This window comes from Neodiprion pinetum, chromosome 4, assembly GCF_021155775.2.
Source record: "Neodiprion pinetum isolate iyNeoPine1 chromosome 4, iyNeoPine1.2, whole genome shotgun sequence".
Lineage (NCBI taxonomy): Eukaryota > Metazoa > Arthropoda > Insecta > Hymenoptera > Diprionidae > Neodiprion > Neodiprion pinetum.
Genome location: NC_060235.2, coordinates 705,897 through 724,902, shown reverse-complemented (window position 1 = coordinate 724,902; position 19,006 = coordinate 705,897). Strand labels below are relative to the sequence as shown.

Below are 19,006 nucleotides of genomic sequence, written 5' to 3'. Positions count from 1 at the left end.
AAGAAAGTTACTAAGCATACATTTAAGTATAATACAAAAAGTTACCATCACTGAATATTAAAAAAAATGGCGACACTCCAGTGTAACATCTCGCGAGACATGCGACACGTAGTGTAACTGGTGCAAATATGAATCTAGAAAAAAAAAATCACTCAATCTACATATTAATATCTACAGAAAAACAGTTAATTCAAATATTATTTGCTAACAAATAAGTGCCCGTTCTTTCGTCGAAAATTAGACATTTTCATTCAAGTACTCGCCAATTACACAAAAATCAATACTTTAAAATGCCCCAGTATGTCTCTAGCTATAAACATGTATATTAAGTAGTTTGCACCAGTTACACTGCGTACCGCAGAATTCAACATCAAATACGATTATCTTATTATCTTTGGTGCTATCCGACATTTTTTTTTTTTTTTTAAGCACTTTTGTTTCTTAAAGTTGTCTTACCTCTTGATTCTCTCGAACAAATAACACAGCGTGGAACAAAAATCTTTGGTACGAGACCGAAATTTCATCGTCTTTCTCTTTCTATATTTCATTTCATTTTATTTATTTATTTATTTATTTATTTTTCTCGACCGAACTCGACTTTGATATCCTCCAGTAGGTATGTACATATAGGTAGGATATTATAAATATTTATGTCTTCCAAAGTGACGAAGTTCGAGATGTTCCTGGCACTGCTGGCGGTGTATATACAAGAGTTGTATAAATATCTTGACGCGCGTAAAATGTTCAGTAGGTAATAAATAATTAAGAAAATTTACGATCAAGTAGAAATTTGTTTGCGAAAGCATATAAATGGCAGCAGAAGCGAAAGCATAAGCAACAGCGCAGGTAAAGTTAATACGAACTGAACTTCAACTCGGAAATTTATAGACGCTAGGCTAATGATAATAATTTTCTCCACGTTTACCACGAGCAAGTTATTACATCCAGAGTTCAAACACGTGCAATATAATGTGATACAAATAATTCAACACTTCTGTGTAATATAACAAGGCGTCTCAATGAGCTTTCTGAGTCGGAAAACAATATTTTCGTCAACTTGATTACAAAGTAGTCGCAAATCGAGTATTTATCAAATTCACGAGCACGCAAAATACATTTTTTACCATACATCCCGTAATAAAATGAACGAAAAAAATATCGATCCTCAACTTACCAACCTACTCAGACTATGCAAATTAATTGGAAACGTGAAGATCGACGACGAGCTGATTTCGGAGAACTGGAGGGTGAAGGAGGGTGGTATCAAGCAACGGTGATAGGTGGGTAAAAAAGGAGAAGACAGGTACCAAGAACGGCGATGGCGGGGGGGGGGGATTCAGGAACGAAGGAGCTTATTGGGGATGATTAAATACCGCGATAACTCATGCGCCCGGGCAGCACTCGGTGATATTTTAAGATTGTTGCCTCGAGGGTAGATCCCCCCCTCCCCCTTCACCGCCTACCGCCCCTCTCAACCCCCGACGTACCTTTACCGCCCCCTCTGTCGCGTCTCTACCATTCCCCGCAGCTTTCTTCCCGCCGCTTTTCTTCTTCTTCTTCTTCTTCTTCTTCTCCTTTTCTTTTTTGATCTTATTTTTTTTTTCCATTCTTTACCCGGGCCCCCAAGCAGTCGTCGGTGGGTCTAGGAGACCCCCTACCCCGGTGTCGAAACCCTAGCCAACCCCCGACTCGTCCCTCCCCACTCGAAAATACCTACAACCTCGCCGGTTCGTTCGCGAAAGAAATCTCCGAGGAGTTGAGGCCGCCCTGAAGGATATTCCACGCACGTATCATGGCGCCACTCTCCTTTCCCCTTAAACCCGGGACACCGCGTATCTACCCTCACCCTTCGCTCTTAACCCCCCCGTCCTCGATACTGGAAAACGAAGAAGGCAACCCTTAAGAAATACTCCCAATTTTATCCGACACTTAGAGACACTTCAGCTGGTTTATTTAAACCGATCCACCTTTGCAGTATACATAGATTTCGCTCTGTCGCCCTGAGAGTTGATTGTTATTATTTTTATCATTACCCCTGAGAGAATATGTTGGAGACCCTGCTTATATTGTACTATTTTAAAGTGGTTTATATTTTGTTTTTTCACTTTCTGTCGAAAAGCCACGACGTCGTTAAATTCTACAATGAATTCGAGTACATATTTGAGAACGTGACTTGCAAAAATTACGATTCTTATAAATTCTAATGGAGTTCTTAATGCGCCCGCGGACCGCGCGAGACGCATCAAATGGTGAATAAGTTGATATTTTGACGGGAAAAGGGATCGATTTGATTTATTTTTCTTCTGGAAATGAAGGAATTGGCGAGGAAGTATAAGGAATGAAGAGAAATGGGAGTAAGGACACATGGGGAGACGATGATAAATGAAATAGCAATCAGCAGCAGTAGAAGCAGCAGGAGGAGGAGGAGGAGGAGGAGGAGGAGGCTGGCAATTAAACACCGCCTGAAAATCCTTTGAAAATCTTTAAATTACGTTAAGTCTACAACCACCGCGTAGAAATGGCAGCAGAGAGACAGAGAGAGGGAGAGAGCCGAGGAAGCAAGCGAACGAACGAAGTTGGGCAAAAATTAGTGTCGCGTAATTAACTTGGAAGCATAAATTCGCATTAAAGCTAGCGCGGGTGGTAGGAAGAGAATGAAAAAAAGACGCGAAAGAGGAGAAGGGGGCGAAAAAAACCGCGCAAAAATCGCGGGTGTAAAAATTAACCATTTAAACGTCTCCCCGGGTAACGAATGAACCTTCAGGCGCACTCGTCTCGCCTTCCACGAAGGAAATAGTGGAAAGTGGACTCCGGTTCGTTGCTATTCGTTCTCCCCGCTGTACGCCCTCGGTCCGAGAATGGAATTTAAAGGAGAAAATTACGAATTTTAAACTGGAGAATATTACCGAAACGAGATTTCCTCCTATTATTCAAGCTACTTGCGGACAAATTTATAACCGGTTTCCTCCTCTTATTTCACTTTATATACGCCGCAGCACCACCACCGCCATCACCATCGTGTTAACGATTAAGTGTCAGTCGAACTTTTCCCCTCTTTCTCACTCCGAATAACTCTTTCTTCTCAAGTTGGTGTTTTTCTTTTCTTTTTTCTTTTCACTTTTTGAGTCGTGCTTGACAAGTTCAAGTTTCTACACCGACTGTCTGTCGGCGATCCCACAGATTCGATATCATTTACCCGAAGCTCCAGCTCTTGGAAAATATCAACTTTGCACCAACGTCGAAGCCGTTTTATCCGATTGCATCCAATCAACTTTAGGAAAGCTCGGAACCTCCATAATCCAAGGATTCAGCTTCACCGCTCCGCAGTGCAGATCCGCACCTTGTGCAATGATAATGGAACGTTTATTTGCGCCCGGACAACTGTTCTTTGCGACGTTTTGCGACGGCCCAGCGATTTTGTCCTCTTATTTGCAGACGCAACTCTCTCGTGCCGTCTCTCTGCCTCTGTTTCACGACAAGTTAGTCAAACAAACGGCAGGACCCCGGCTCCTCACGTATCCTACCCCCAGGGTCAGGGTCACGAGCAGGTCGCCGAGGGTCGCGCCCCTGAGTTGGATAGGGAATTAGTTCCCAGGCATTTCTCGAACATCTTTCCGTTCCGCGAGACGAATTTCGACATCCTTTCATCTCTCCCTCGTCACGTAACGGAGAAAAATTTCTTTCTGAAATTGAGAGAGATGAGCGGATGTAAATTTACATTTACGCTGTATTTTTTTTCCCCTACCATCACCGACTTTCAACACCGTTTTTGTTCCACGTGCCCCGGATCGAAGATTCCAACGCGTCAACCGGTATCTGACGATGTTGTCCCGGTGGTTTTCAATGAATATACGTCTTTGTGTCCCTGTAATCCTCGACGCTGAACAAAAAGTCTCCCCTCTAGCCCGTATTTTCACTCCATGGGTATTAATGGGGATGCGACGAGCATCGCCGCGTCGTTGGGGCGATAGCGCGAGCGAGGCACACGTTCTTCCGAAAAGAAATCTCTCTTTTTCTAGATTTTTTCGCCCCCCCCCCCCCCCCCCCCCTTTTTCTTCTCCGCATTCGGTTGCGAGGATCAGCCTTTTCAAAGCCCCAAAGACATACGACTCTTGTTCACACCCGCGTTGTATCGCAGATCCGATACAACACGGAGGGTCCGACAGTTTCCAACCAACGGCACACGTGTTTTCTCTGCAATATGTAGAATCAGAGGTAAACGCTTGAAAAACATGACGTGCACGGTGCTTTAATTCCAGAGATTAAAGGAGGCGGATCGTTTTACGCGTAATCGTGGCGCCCTCCGTAAACCACACCCTCGCCCTTCTTCACCGACGAAAGGCAAAGGTGTCCGAGGGTGTCCGAGGGTCGATATAACGACCGGGTGGCGAGGTGAGGGACGGCCAAGGGACAAGGTGACGTAACAAATAAATTTGGAAGCTCTTTGTGTCTGGACTTGGCTGGGAAGAGGAGGAGATGCTCGATCGGCCGGTGTCTCTCTTCCTTCGGCTTGTCGACGTTCGCAATAATGGGATTAGGTGTACAATCAACAACACCCGACTACAAATTGAATAACGGGAGCTTGCCGAGAGGTGGTCGATATGTATCTCCTATCTCGAGTGCAGGCGGGCAAGTTGTCCTCTACGTGGCCGGGAGAACGTCTACGTGACAACGAAACTGATTTCGCGGTGCGCAACTCGAGGCGCCGCTGGACCTGGGTACGTGAGACTCGACGAAATATATCGGCTCGCCAAATACCTACACGTTGTTGGATTCTCTTCTATTAGTTAGCAGTCCGCGAGAAAACGAACTATCCTTCTTTCATCCTGATAAAACCCAATCTCCCGGACTTGTCGGATATCCATCTCTCATTTTCAACCAATTTACCTACACTCCTCTTTACGCATATATATATTGTACAGATCTGTTACTTGTAATCTTGCGCAGCAGGATCCGTACGTTATTTTATCATCACTGAAGTATTCTTATCGCGATACATACCGCACAACAATATCAAGACGATGCGAACAAAGTGTATACATATGTATTTTAAGGGATGACATTCCAGGCGACTCCCCCGATGGCGTAAGTTAATTAATGTTTGCATTAGTGATGTTTCCGGCTAATTACGCACTCGGTACTCAACGTTAAGTTTCTTCCTCTCATTAGGGGAATATTTCCATACTTCTGCAAGATGGTAGCGAGTCGCGTCTCTCGATCTCCGAGTATATTTATGTATCTCGGACAGGCGAACCTCGCCCCTCGAGTTCCGGGGAAATTTTGACGCTACGAGCATTTAACTCCACGGTACGAGCAACAGAAATACTCATTACTCGGCGGTGTTCAAGCATGTGTTTACAAATGCCTCCCTTTCTAACCCGGAAGAGGAGAGTGTGCGAGCGGACTTGACGAGGAGGCCCCTCCTTGTTGCGCGACGTTACGTTACACACCTTGTACCGTGTGGAAGTTGGCCAACTTGAAACTTTGCCATCCTTCAGGGTGAACCGCACTCTTGAATTCCCTCAAATACCACCTAGGTTTGCGGCACATGAGCCGGCTCATTCTCAGTCACAAAACAACCTGCGCGGTTATGCCCCTCACACTCCGCAAACTATACCCGCATTTCCCTTTCTAGCTGAACCTTCTCCAGAATCTCGCTCACAGTCACCCTCCTTTCTATTTCATTGCTTGCCTGCCTGACTACCTCCGTAGTCGGGGAAACAAGCTGCCGTCGGACACGCGATGCACATCCCAAAAACTAATAACTGCACGTAACGCGCTCGCCATTACCCATTTTGTCCTCGTTTTTTTGTTTTGTTTTTGTGTTTTTGTTTTTTTTTTCTGTTTTTTTTTTGTTCTTTTTGTTTTTTATGCTTCGGCGTCAGCGTTTCCCCTCTTGCACCCCTGACAAGTCCGGCGACTTTTTTTTCTCCTCCCGGTGTCCCACCGCTGCCACCAGTTGCCCCGATATAAAGATCTAACGGGTATCGCGGGGTGAGTAACTCACTCCGGGAGGATCTTTTATTCGCATATATCGTAGCGCCGTGAAATTAGCAATCGGCGCAATGCGACACGCGACGCCCTTTGTTCGGCGGTGCAGCTGCGCTGAACTCGGTTTAAGCCAAAGATTATTATTCATAACAATTATCGACGATAAAACTGCACGAGAGTACAACATGTTGGTACCCGTATAAAAAGAGCCGGCTATATACTTCAGAAGAGCACGAGTGCTCGCATTCGCCGTCGACGTTATTGTACGGTATTCCGCTTTGACGATGCCGACGTCGCTTCGTCGCCGGCATGTATGCGCAGGCATTTATACCTCCTGGTTAATATCACTTTTAAACAACCCTCTTTCATTACAGAGGCGCTCGTTGTTGTTTCGTATGACCTTTTCTTCATCGGTTAACGGCGGTTCGTCACGTCAAATCCTGGGGGACGACTTTGCCGAAGTGACGTTTGAAAGCGGAATTTTTTTCTCGGCGATTGATTCGGGACTTATCTTTCTTCGCCTGTAACCTCCGAATGTCGAAACACCCTATTACGTGATTGATGTAGTTTTGGAATTTTATGGAACGGCCTATATTCGGAGTCACGTCAACCACGAGTCGCGTGAAAATATTTGCGACGAACGTAGTCAGGGTCGTTTTGACAAGGGTGCAGACGAGGGGCTGCTCTGCGAACTTCGACCGTATAAATTAACCGGACGACGTAAAACACCCCTACAGAAATTTTGGATTGCAATTAATCGCCATTTTCTGCTGAGGTTATGTTTGCTTGTTAAACAACGACGCTGGCACCTGTTGTATGATCGAGTGCTCTCTGGTGCCAGAACAAGGAACGATTATTTTATTGAAATAAAAAAATTTGTACAAAAATTTAAAAAAACGAGAAAAAGTAACACATGATTAACAAGAGGCGTCGAACATTGAGTACAAAATTGGGTATACCCATTTATCGTTAGCGTGGAAAGTCAGGTGAGCAACATTTCCATTGTGTAAAATTTTTTTCACACCCGGGGCCGTAGTCCGTTTTTAATTCACGTCTGCCAGTCAGAGGGTGTTTCGCTTAAATTAGATACCGTCAACGCCGATCCGTCAACCTGTCAGAGGCATGCAGCAACAGCAGCGGCAAGCAGCAGCATTCTCTCGCGAAAATCACTCGTGATAGGTGGCGGAGTACGAACTGTGACGTTCCGCACCTGCCTGATGCGTGCAGATTACAGACAAGGATAATAACCCGCGGTTGTGAACACCTCGGCGAATCAGGCGAGCGTAATCCGCAGCGAGGGATTGTTTATTTGTGTGAAAAGAATTCAATAACTCACTCATGGCCGTATCAATTAGGTGAAGAAAAAAATTAAAAACGAAAAAATTGAGTAGAAAAAGAGCAAAGCACGCGCCACTACAATTAATCAATCAGAGAAGAAGTGTTGATTAAAAAATAATCCGACCAACCTTTGGATTTGCTCGCACCGACGCAGGGTTATGCCAAACCTCTTCTCCTGCTTAATTAATTGTCTCCCGTACCTACCCCTGGCAGCTTCGTCGACCTCGGATGATTAATTACTTCTCTCTTCTTCGCGACGATCTCTGCACGCAGGATTACATCTGTCGCTGCTATGGTAGTAGCGTGAGAAGAGTAAAATGCTGGAAATCGCGTTCTTCCGATCATCGTATCCACTCGATATCTTACAATGACATATTTTCAATCATTCGCTTCGATCGAATGGACCGGAAATCTTTGGATAAAATCCTGCCAGCCAGACCTGCCAAGCTCAAAATTTCCACGGTGCCTTGCCGTGATCGATTCGCAAAGAATGACAACGACAATTGGATACGACAGAGTTGAGTATCTAGATACGCCCGTCACGTCGAAGGCTGAATTTTTTAGTGACGTAAAAATTTTTGACTCTCCCTCTCCCTGTCAGATGATCACAGGGCAAGGGGAAAGAGGAATCGAGAGTCGAGAACGCCGAGCTGACAATGGCACGTTTCCTGTTTTGTTTTCGCTGTACGGAAAAGGGGTGAATGGGTAGAAAAAATGCTGTGAAGCATTTTCCCCCCTTGCTTCCTCTCGCGCTCTACACCTACACGTTTTTATACGTTATATGTACCCGTATACACGTGACGCGGAACGAGATGCACTTTTGCGATTAAAATATTATACTCGTGGGCGCGTCCGCGCGTCAGCAAGTCTCTTTTTGTATATACATATATATGTGTGTGTGTGTGTGTAATGTACGTACGTACGTACCAATAACGTAAGTTTTGAAAGGGCCACAACCCGGGTCCGCTGAAAGGTCCTCTTTTCATTTAGTCAACTGGATGTATTGAATAATAAAATAAATATACATATATATGTATAAAAAAAAAAAGAAAAACAACACCGAAATCAGCCGGTGTGTTTCAATCATCGTGTTATACGCCATTGCTACCAGGGCCCATGAAAAATTCAAGACTTTACTGAACGGTGACCCTGTGCCGAAGTGCAGGCAGTTCTTTTCCGTTCCTCTCCCTGGTTCCACCCGGGAAAAAAAGGGGGGAGAGACGTGTCGGAAAAACAAGAGCTTAATCACAGCAGCGCTAGTCTTCTTCTTACAAACTCGTCAGTGTGTATACAAATTGAATTAAACGCGTATCGCGTCCCTCGTTCGTCGTCGAGACCTGCAGGTACTCGAGCATTAAAAAGCTCGAAACTTGAGTAGCGAGGGACGAGGGCTGACGAAATCCTCGAAGCTGAGGCTGGAGTCGAGCTCTCGGCGTGTTTCCCTGGGTATTTCCAGAGTCTCGGAGAGTAGAATGGAAGGTCGGAGAGCCCGGATTGCCTTAACCAAGGACTCGAATCGTGGAGGGAAACCTGGACCATCACCCAATGGCCGCCTGTTTCGTCCCAACCAGCGGAAGCTACTGCTCGCTTAATTGCTTCCGGGCCGGGGAAATTTAAACGAGCTCGCGGCTCTCGACGCCATAATTCTCTGCGGCTGGGCCGGGCTGCGGGCACCCCGGCTACTCTGCTCGTTCGACGGAAATGATTTTTCGATTCGAGCGCATTATCCTCAAAGGTACGAGCGGCCCTTGAACCTTACGCCGACGAGCTCGACCCTTCGTGCCTGTTGTAAAAGCCACTTCGTACGCGACTCGACTCCACGCGGTAAGTGCGCGCGACCTGAAAAATCGGCGAGCACCAAAGTTCGCGAATGGATTTCGAATCGCGATCGTCGGATCTCGAAGTCGCGGGCGTTCCTTTGACGCGGAGAAGCCTTTGTGCGTTACACTCCGCTACTCTGCTCGTCGTTACTCGTCTCTCTGTCTCTCTTCGCACGCGCCAGCGTTTCTTCTTCTTATTTTCTTCATTTCACCCTCTTCAAGCCGCGTAACTGCTGCTGCTGCGACATTTCAGCCGCACCACTTCAGAAAATTGCCAACGAAGCTAGATTATTCCATGTACCTGTGTACCCGCTTACCTTCCTCTTTTCTTTCTTCCCCTCTTTATGAAAAAAAGCACCGGGAAATCCATCAGCACGTCTGCGCCGTGTACCGTACCTGCAGGGATGTGCGATCGTCGTTTTACCTCATGTTAATATCTCCGAGTACTTCGAGACACGACGTTATCAACCCAAAGAGGACAAGTTTTTCATCCAACTTTTCTTTCATATCTCAACAGCGACGAGCTCTTTTCACGGGGTTGCGACAGTGCTTCGGAAGCATGTAATTTTACACGAGATTCGGAATACCGGTTGTCGACGAAGGACCGTCAGTGGCAAAATGTCTGACAGTGAGCGTCGAACTGTCGCAACGTCGTCGTCTCGCAGCGTGCAGGGAAATAGAATGAAACGCGTTAGTGATTTTAGGGTTCCTCTAAAATATGCCGCAGCAGGCATCGTCGAGTTGCGGTTGGTCCAGTCGTGAACCACGGTGAAAGTGAGCCCGAATCGATGTTTGGAAATTAGGTAATTTATCGCCTTAATTAAGTTCGAAGTAATTTAGGGTGAGAATTTACGAGGAGCTCTTTCGAATCGTCTCACGGCTCCGTGGCGAGAAGAGAGGGGGTGAAATTCGTTGTAAAATTCAAGTCTCCTTTATTCGGTAGACGGAAATACCGGTGTACAACGCCCCCGGAGTTGCGGAGCAAGCGCGGGACTTGTCGACTATCGTCGTAGTCGCTCTGCACCATCCAACTTCGGAATTCGAGCTTCGCAAAAGCTTCGCAAAAGCTTCCGCCGTCGCTCCGCCGTCATAAAACCAACACCTCAGACTCGACTGATTTAATTTTACTCCCTGGTCGCGGTGCCTCGAATTTTCCCACCTTTTTCATCCCCAGGAGAGGGGGGGGTGGGGGGTCGGGGGGTAAAGAGCCGCAGGAACGGAAAGAGAGACGTGACGTCGGAGAGCCAAACCAGCTGATGAGGTGGTGTACCATGTGAATAATGAGACTTGCCCATGAATAGTGGCGTTGCAGGCGTTAGCAGTTGTCGTCGTGGTAGTTGTGGTGGTGGTAGTTGAGTGGTAGACCGCTAATGGCTGGTGGTGCAACGCCCGGTTGAGGACCACCCGAAAATAATACCTGCACAGTTCTTAACAACCCTGGCGTCGACTGCCCAATTATTACTAACTGCGTCTCGCGTTTTCTTTTTTTCTCTTTCTCGTTCTTCTCTCTAGTTTTCGGTATTTTCTTCCATGTTTTTTAATTTTTATTTTTAATTTTTTTTTAATATTTATTTTATTCCGCTTTTGTTTCGCGTCTTCGCCAACCCTTATTCCGCATTTTCATTTACTACGCTTCCTGCATTATTCACGCTCGAAATTCATACGAGGCTTTTTTCGTAATTTCGTCGTCTCGTCTGCAACTGCCTATATGGGTAAAATGCTTTTTTTGACGACCAAGAAAAAGAAGGCAAAAAAGAATTAAAAATGCAAAATGTGAAATGTAATAGGCGGCCATAGGTACGAACGGTATTTCATTCTGTATGTGTCTCTCTGTATTTTCTTTCTTTCTTTTCTTATTTTTATTTTATTCTCCTTTCGTTCCAACCTTAACTTGGTCGGTCAAAGTGATCGTTGGATTGAATCGCGGAGCTTGCGCTTCGCACGAGGGTATCGCTTAGCATGGGAGTGGTTTCAGCCGTAGCTGCGGGATATCGGTTAAACGAGGGTGAAAAAAATGTATATCCCAATAGCATATAGATCAAAGGAAATATGGAATTGGGAAAGTTATTCTACCCGCTTTCTCCTTCTTCGTTTTCTCAATCTACGTCGACGTCGCTCGGTTGCGGTACCAAGAACGTGGAGAAAGTTTTCTTTCAACTCTGGGAAAACAAGACCCTGCGAAAGTTGTGTACCTACATAATGCGGCATAACCGTTCTCGACATGTTTTTTAGCGAACATAAGTGTGTGTTTTTTTTTTTTGTTTTTCGGTTTTTCTCAAAGTTTCTGATTTTCTTGCGCTCCTCTGTAATATTGTAAGTAGGTACCATAAGGTACGTTTGAATTGACGAACCGAGTTTTAGCTTTCGCTCGTTCATTACCGTTCATTTAAATTATTTAATATTTATTCAAGACTGTTTGGCAAGTCTTAGAAAAGCCGCCGCCGCCTCCGTTGCCCCTCAACCCCGGGAACAGACGTCGATATTTCATTCCCGCCGGCGGCTTCTTAATTTCGAACTTTCGATTTGACCGTTAAATTTACCGGGTGCAAAGGACGAAGAAGATGTTCGAGAAGGATCGGCAAACGTCGCGAGGCCTTGGCAGACGCCGCTGAAGATATCGCATCGCGTTATCAAGGAAATAGATTGGAATTCTAATTAATAGCCGCCGTGGATTATTGAGAAGTGGAAAATTGCTTTCCCTTTCCCTCTCCCTCTCTCTCGCCCTTCATTTATTTTCTTCTCCGTCGTATATTTGAATCGCTGATGCTTTTTTAATGTCATCCTACAATTCCAGAGCGCCCCCTTTCATCCTGAAAGATCTGGATTGATTATCGTAATGGAAAATCTTGGCATCTATCGGTACCCTCTTTTATGATCAAGTTTCGTATCCCCTCGTTCCTTTTACTTCCAGGCATCTTTATTTTCATTGCCTCATAACCGACGTCTTAATTTCACCTCGTTCCTAAAGCCGTAAATGATTACAGTGTACGGAAAGCCGTGGTGATGAAAAACGACCCGTTGTTCCGGGTGAAAAAAAATTAAAATTCCTACAATCCGCAGTGACAGAAATTTGATGATTTGAAGTTTTTTAACCCTCTTGAATAAAAAATCATTATTACCGCTCGTTTACAGGGGTGGAGAATTTCCGCACGTTCTCTGGAGCAATTTTTTATCTTTCTTTTTCCCGTTTTTTACTCACGCGATAATTGAAGAGTAATTAATTCCTGTTTTGAACCGCGTTATCTACCACATTCAGTTACAGTGAATATCGAGAATATTTACAAATGGTGTTTTGAACCATGCGCAAAGTAACAAAACGGTCGCCGGCGCTACTTCACGGAAAGTATTACTTTTATGGGGGAACAAAAGAGGAACGAGGTGCTTAAAGCTCGAATAGAAGGTGGTAGCTCAAGCTCGGGACAGACAAAGCCAAAAGCCATAAAGCGAGCTGGCTGGCAGAGCGAGCTGCGGGTTGAAAAACGTCTTCCGTGATTCGAGTTGTCGAGCTGACGATAAATCGAGAGCCAGCGAACCTGAAGAATGTTGAAATATTAATGCTCTCTGGGTTTGTGCTCTGTAATTTTCTGCACCGCAGCCACTCGCGTCTCTCTCCGCGGTTACGCCGTGACTATGGAGAGAAAAAAAAAAAAACGAAAAAAAAAATTAATAAAAAAAGAAAGAAAGAAATTGGAGGAGACACGCGAGGGGTGAAAAGCTGCGCGACGCTGCCTGACCCTTTAACCTCCTGCGCTATGTTTGAAAAAAAAATCTTTTCACGAATCTGACGTCGCCGGTTGAATCTGTTCCAGGAGGGCGAGCGAGGGTATTTAGAGGGCCTCGCTTCGAGGTACGCAGACCTCTTCAGAACGCATTACGGTGACGTTCTGGAACCACTCGAGGAGCTGCGACGCCGAGAAACGAACGTATCCCCCAGAATGGCCAACACTCAGCTCACCACAAGTCATTCACAACCCATTTACGTGCCCGGAAAATACTCGGTAAGTACGTGCGAAGAGTCGGCCTGCATTACGTACCATCTATTATACCTGCGGCCCCGACACTCGACGTTAAAATCCAAACGTCTCGCACAAACGAATTCATAGGATATCCGAAATTGCGATGCGTTTTTGAAAATCGTTATTTCAAACACTGACAATTGTTGGAAACTTTGTTCACAGTACGTGCAAAAATTAATTGGTTTTTATCATGCCTCAGGACCGTGTCTAAACATCCTCTTTTTCCCTCGCTTTTCTCTCTACATATGATATGCATTTCACGTGTCATTCTTACGATGCGACTCCGTTTTCAAAGAAAAGAAAAACATCTAGAAAGAAGTGAAAGGTTTTATCTCGTGGTTTGTCTGACAAAAAAAAAAGAGAAAAGAAAACAACACAGATTTTTTTTTCTTCTCTTTCGAGCTCTGTAGGCGCAGCTCTTAATCTGCACTCGTTTTATTGTTAGTCTGCCGCCAGCGGTCGGAATCCCTAGGGAATCCTGTCCAGACCCTGAAAAGTATGTGCGACGTTTTAAAGTACCTACGTACCGTATTTAAATGAAACGTGACCGGCCAGAACTAGAGCTGCGTAACCGCAACTGTAAATTCAAAGTTACGCTTTAACAAGGATTAACTTCACTTCCCCTTTTTTTTTCTTGCAATTTATTTCGTTTTTTTTTTTTTGTTTTTTTTTTCGCCCACAGAAAGTTTCTCTGACTAGTCGAGTTTGCTCCTCTTGAATTTTTTTCTCCCTTTTTTCGTACCCCTTGAGTAACGACCAGACTGAAAAAAATTAACCAATTCTGTTATACCCGTTTGCAAGATTTTATTTTTAATTTACAAATTATTTACTTGTGTACACCAGTGAGTTGGATTAGTTTGTTATTTTCTGGACAAAAAATGCAGGCAAAAAATTAACTTGTTTTAAATTATGTTTGCAAACTGGAAGGAAAAAAAGGTAAGATGCTTGGATGTACGTATATAGGTAACGTTTTTTTTCTGTTTTTGCTATTCTTGCAGCCCTCGAGCTGCCTCAGTGACAAGGAAGAGGATGAGATATACGGCTTCGGTTACGGAGTCTTTGGACGTCAAATGCTGCAGCAGAGGCAGCAAAAACTTGCGCTTGCAACGCAAAACACAACGCCAACTGGCAATCAACAAACCTACCAAAGGTAAGTAACTAAAAATATAGTATGTACGAAAACAGAAATCAACAAATCTCACTCCACGATTCGAAGGACCCGATAATTTTCTTCTACAGAGTAAATTATTCTCATTCGATGGTCAATAAAGTTTTGACAAGACGAAGACATCGGTTATAGTAACTCCGTAATAGAGAATTCCGGTGTCGGATCTCGGTTATTGAGACGCCGATAGAGCGTCAAAAGGGGTTCGTTCGTTCATCCTGCGACTCTCCTCGGATGTCCAATTAGTATTTGGTTTGATCAGAACTCGGCGTTGAATCCTAACGGTCTAGATCTCACCGTGGCGTTTGCTCAGTCGACTCTCCCTCCTTCTTTCCTTCCTCTCTCTCTCTCTCTCTCTCTCTCTCTGTCTATGATTTCCTAGCACAGTCATATAATTCACTTGTGCACTATCCTGCTGGACTTGCGTTTCTTCATTCGTCGTTTCTTTCTTTTGTCAGTTTTATTTTCCTCTATCTGTGTAATCCCTTGTTGTCATTTTTGCCACAAGCATGCCAAGGCATAATAAATAAATCATCATCATCTCTCTCTTTCTCTCTTGTTCCCTCTTAACGCGCCTGCTAAGTCTTTGACCAACAAGAAAGCCAGTGAAATATCTACTGTTGTGCAAACAGATTTTGATCCGAGGTAACGACGAATACACATTTATGAGTAAAATTTCGATTAAGCAGCAGCTTATCGATTCTCCCATTTTGTCGTTACACCTTCGACTCTTTCCGCGAATACAAATTACGTTTGAAGAGAGAAATTGCGTACCTTCACGTGCGCGTAATTACCGCTCAATTAACCCTCGCGTATCATCCGAGGATGCGGGCTTCTTCTTTGATCTCCTGTTTCGACGGCTACCCGCGATGTAGATTTCAAAGATATGAAGATCTTTCGAGTGGGAACGAGAAGGAGAGGCAGGAAGGATTCTGACCTCCAGCGTTAAATTGTCGGAATAAATTGATATAATCCATTTTCTGCTCCCGCGCATCTCGATTAACTACCATTTCGGTAAGAATCGAATATTCGGCGAATCTTTTGGTACATCTGATCTGCCAATTACAACGTAACTTGTGGAAATTATAATTAGGTTAAATCCGTTGAAAAACAAGTGAAAAATAAAACTTGTAAACAACTGTTCGAGTTTCTAGCCTTTTCGAAAAAATAGAACGTGGCATGAATACATGAACATGAACATCCAATATTCAAACAGCTAATTGGTTTTTCTTTTTGTTTCATCTGTTTCAGCTGCCTCAGTCCGAGATCGGCCTTCTTCTACGAATTTCCACCAAACGGTAAGTGTTGAAACAATCGAAACAGAAATGAATTTAATAAAATGTAGGAACAGAACGTGTAGGTAATATTTTTCTGCAGGGTATAAATACGGACAGTTATAATTACGACAAAGAACGAACGGTTGGATCTGATCAATTTCGATGACTCGTTCGCACAGTGCGGAGCTTTTTGAGCTTTGCGCACTGTCACGTGTTATATCTAACTATATCGGCGCGAATCCATACCTGCTGGTGTATTCATCCTGCAGAATTGCTACTCTCCAGGGTATCGCGCGTTATATGTTCATTTAGGTATACATATTCGCATGCGACGGTTGTGCGAAAAGTTGAAACGACCATCGACGGGTCGGTCACACGTACAGCCGAACACACTTGCGGGTCTGAGAAATAAATGACGCGGCGTACGAAACTGCAGCAGCCACTCCCTGAGCGACCGGAAACAGATGCGTGAGACGTTTATTATTTCCAAGGGATGCATCGCGCGTCGCGTCCCTCATGGCGTAGCTGTGCCTATGCATGAAAAATAAAATCAAGATGAAAATCGCCCCCGCGTCGATGGAAAACGGAAACCGGCGTCGAGAAGGAGTTGCGGGAATTTTTCACGATATCGAAAAGCACTTTAGATCACATATTGGAAGACCGGGTCTTCAAGGGGAGGGAGAAACGGAGTCGGGTCAACGTTGATATTTCATTTCTATTGACTCGTACACACGCCTCGGCTCATCTCGTCTCCCTTCCTGCCTCTATTTTCCTCTTTTACGCCTCCGGCGACCACTTTTGCATACATCGCTGCACCGGTGCATAGACATGACCTAGTACAACCCACCAAACCCACCAGACCCACCAGACCCACTCATCTCCAGCTCGGATCGCGTATGAATATGTAATTGAGACAGGCTCGGTCGTTCACCGCAACTGTCACGGTCGTATAACGTAAGTGGTCGAGGTACCGGCGGTAGGAGGCGGGGTTGAAGTTCCGAATTTAAAAAGTTCCAAAAGTGCCTAATTACGAATTATTTGCTGGCGAAACTTGAAGTAGAGAAAGCAAACTCTTACGAAGCAGCAAAGTTTCGAATGGTCGGAAAGCCGACGGCTCGAAGTGCCGAGATACAAGATTCCGAAAATTCAAGTTGCGATACAGGAAAATTCCGAAAAGTAAAGTTCCGTTAGGATCCAAAATCCACGGAACTAAAAATCTTGGAGCATTCGAAATTTCTATCTTTCAGTTTTTTAAACTTTCTTATTCTTGCAATTTCGGGAACCTTGCCCTTTCGGAATTTTTCAAATTCAGAATTTCAACCCCGCCCCGGCAGCAGCTGCAAACAAAATGGCGTGAGAAATGGTATACTTGAATATAAGAAAAAAAAAATCATCGTTCTTGCCGGGGCGAAATCGCTAAGACTCGAGCGAAAAGAGCGAAACGGAAAGACTCTCTTCGACTGCATAGATTTTTCTCACTGCAGCAGATATCGTTACCATTCTCTTTCCTTCCTCCTTCAACCGGCCAATTTGTCACTGCACAGTCAAACGGCGCGCGCTCGTTCTTGGTCCAAAACATTTGTTACTGCAGCTACTCGATTTATCGATGCAACTGATCGCTTCTCGCTCTCGCCACGATCGGGTTCCGCACAATTCGAGGACTTGATACATCGTAGTATTTATATTTTCCGTTCATTTTTGCGTAGTCAACCACGCGCGCGATCGTCGTCGCTGTAACAGAGAAGACATTCCGCGTCACGCGGGACGCCATTGTAATTACGCGACAAATTAATCTCTGCAATTTCCCGTAGTCGAAGCTTTCGATTTATTTTCCTCTCCACCGTGTACAGGATCACCGAGATTCGACGATGCGAGGCTGAAACATTCGGCTAATCAATTCGCGGAAGGGTAGAAGCGACGAAGGTCTGCCGATGTTCGCGCTCAGACGGAACTCGCGACGCCGGGCGTCGAGGTTTAATGCCGAGTATTAGAGGCGTTGATGCTATTGTAGTACTTGGCAGTTGTTACGTGTACTTGAGCCCGGGTTGAATCGAGGGCTGAAAAGGGGGGGGATGGGTGGGGTTGGCGTCGCGGGGGAGGAACACGACGGATGTTACACCGTGGGATACTCGGGGGTGCAGGCAGCCTGTCTGTCTGGGCTCGAGGAGAGGAGAGCTTGCGGAGCAGCCAGACTCGGATGTGCTTATCCAACCCCCCGGTGGTGATTCGCGAGGGTTGCGCTTCGCGCACACGCGACACCCTGCTTCACCTTCCTCCAGACCTACGCTTCTCGGCTCGCGTCACCCGCGCTCCGATTGTGTTTGTGCATCCAGTCTATCCGACCGAGAGCGAACGGAACCGAGACGAGGATCCCGAACAGCTGATGCATCGGTGCATGTGTATAATCCTAACTGTGTACATACCAGTTAGGGTGGTCCTTGTATGGGGTTAAAAAAGAATAATTCATGGAATATATACCCCGTTTAGGATTATTTATTTTTCACCGAAAAAAGATGAATTTCACTGAATATTCGAGAATGCGGATTTTTTTTTTTTTTTGATACGAATAACTTTGAAATAAAATTGAATACAAAATATAGCGAATTAGCATATTTTTGAATAATTCGAAACTTCCCACTTATCTTTAAATAGGGAAACATGGGTGGAGAATGAGATAAGAATCTGAAAACATTAAAGAATTTTTTTTTCACTACTTGGGACCGATTTGACAGGCTCCTTCGTGAGTTTTTTTTATTCTTGACCCTGCGTAAGGACCACCCTAATATACCTATTCGGACATTTTTTCAAAAGCGCGAGTCTCGAGATGGGGAATTTTAGAGGTGCATTATTCCCGCAGTTGCTGTTTTTTTTTTTTTCTTTTCTTTTATTTTTACTTTCTTTGCTTTCTTCTCTTTCTCATTCTTTGGCAATGTATACCCTAGTCAATACCGCCTAAGCGCCGAGTATCTTCATCAAATTTAGTCAATTACTTGCATTCTTGCGTTGGTTGAAAATAATTTATAAAATCGAAAGCGGTTCGAATGGAAACTGACGGCAATGCGTCGAAGTGACGGGGTGGGCGGAGCTTTTGCCCATTTGCCGATTAACTTTTGCGTGAAGTAAAGTGTGGCGCTTATAGAGGAGGTGTATAAATTTTGCCTGTTTATTTATATTCTGATTTGACACATATTTTGCAAGTTTCGCGACAGGCTTTTTTCTTTAATAATTATTTACAAAGTATTTCTAACCACACCTTTTTCAACCTTCTCTGTTTTTTAATACTTGGGAAAGAACGAGAAAACTATTTTTTTTTTTTATCTCTCATTGTCCGCCGATAGACAATTACGAGTACATAACATGTGTCCGTACACATATTGGGAACAGAAGGTGCGATAGACT

At 44.7% G+C, this 19,006-nt stretch overlaps 1 protein-coding gene across 3 annotated transcripts in view; it reads left to right on the top strand.

Annotated features, from left to right (window-relative positions):
• LOC124216192 (SAM and SH3 domain-containing protein 1) overlaps positions 1–19,006 on the top strand; it is a 122,404-nt gene that overhangs the window by 80,208 nt on the left and 23,190 nt on the right. For 2 of the 3 annotated variants that reach the window (XM_069135456.1, XM_046620423.2), the window contains exons 2-4: positions 12,959–13,147; positions 14,164–14,315; positions 15,582–15,628. In XM_069135456.1, the coding sequence (XP_068991557.1) occupies positions 12,959–13,147; positions 14,164–14,315; positions 15,582–15,628 (388 nt within the window). The remainder of the gene's footprint in view (positions 1–12,958; positions 13,148–14,163; positions 14,316–15,581; positions 15,629–19,006) is intronic. The other variant, XM_046620425.2, reaches the window with a different exon arrangement.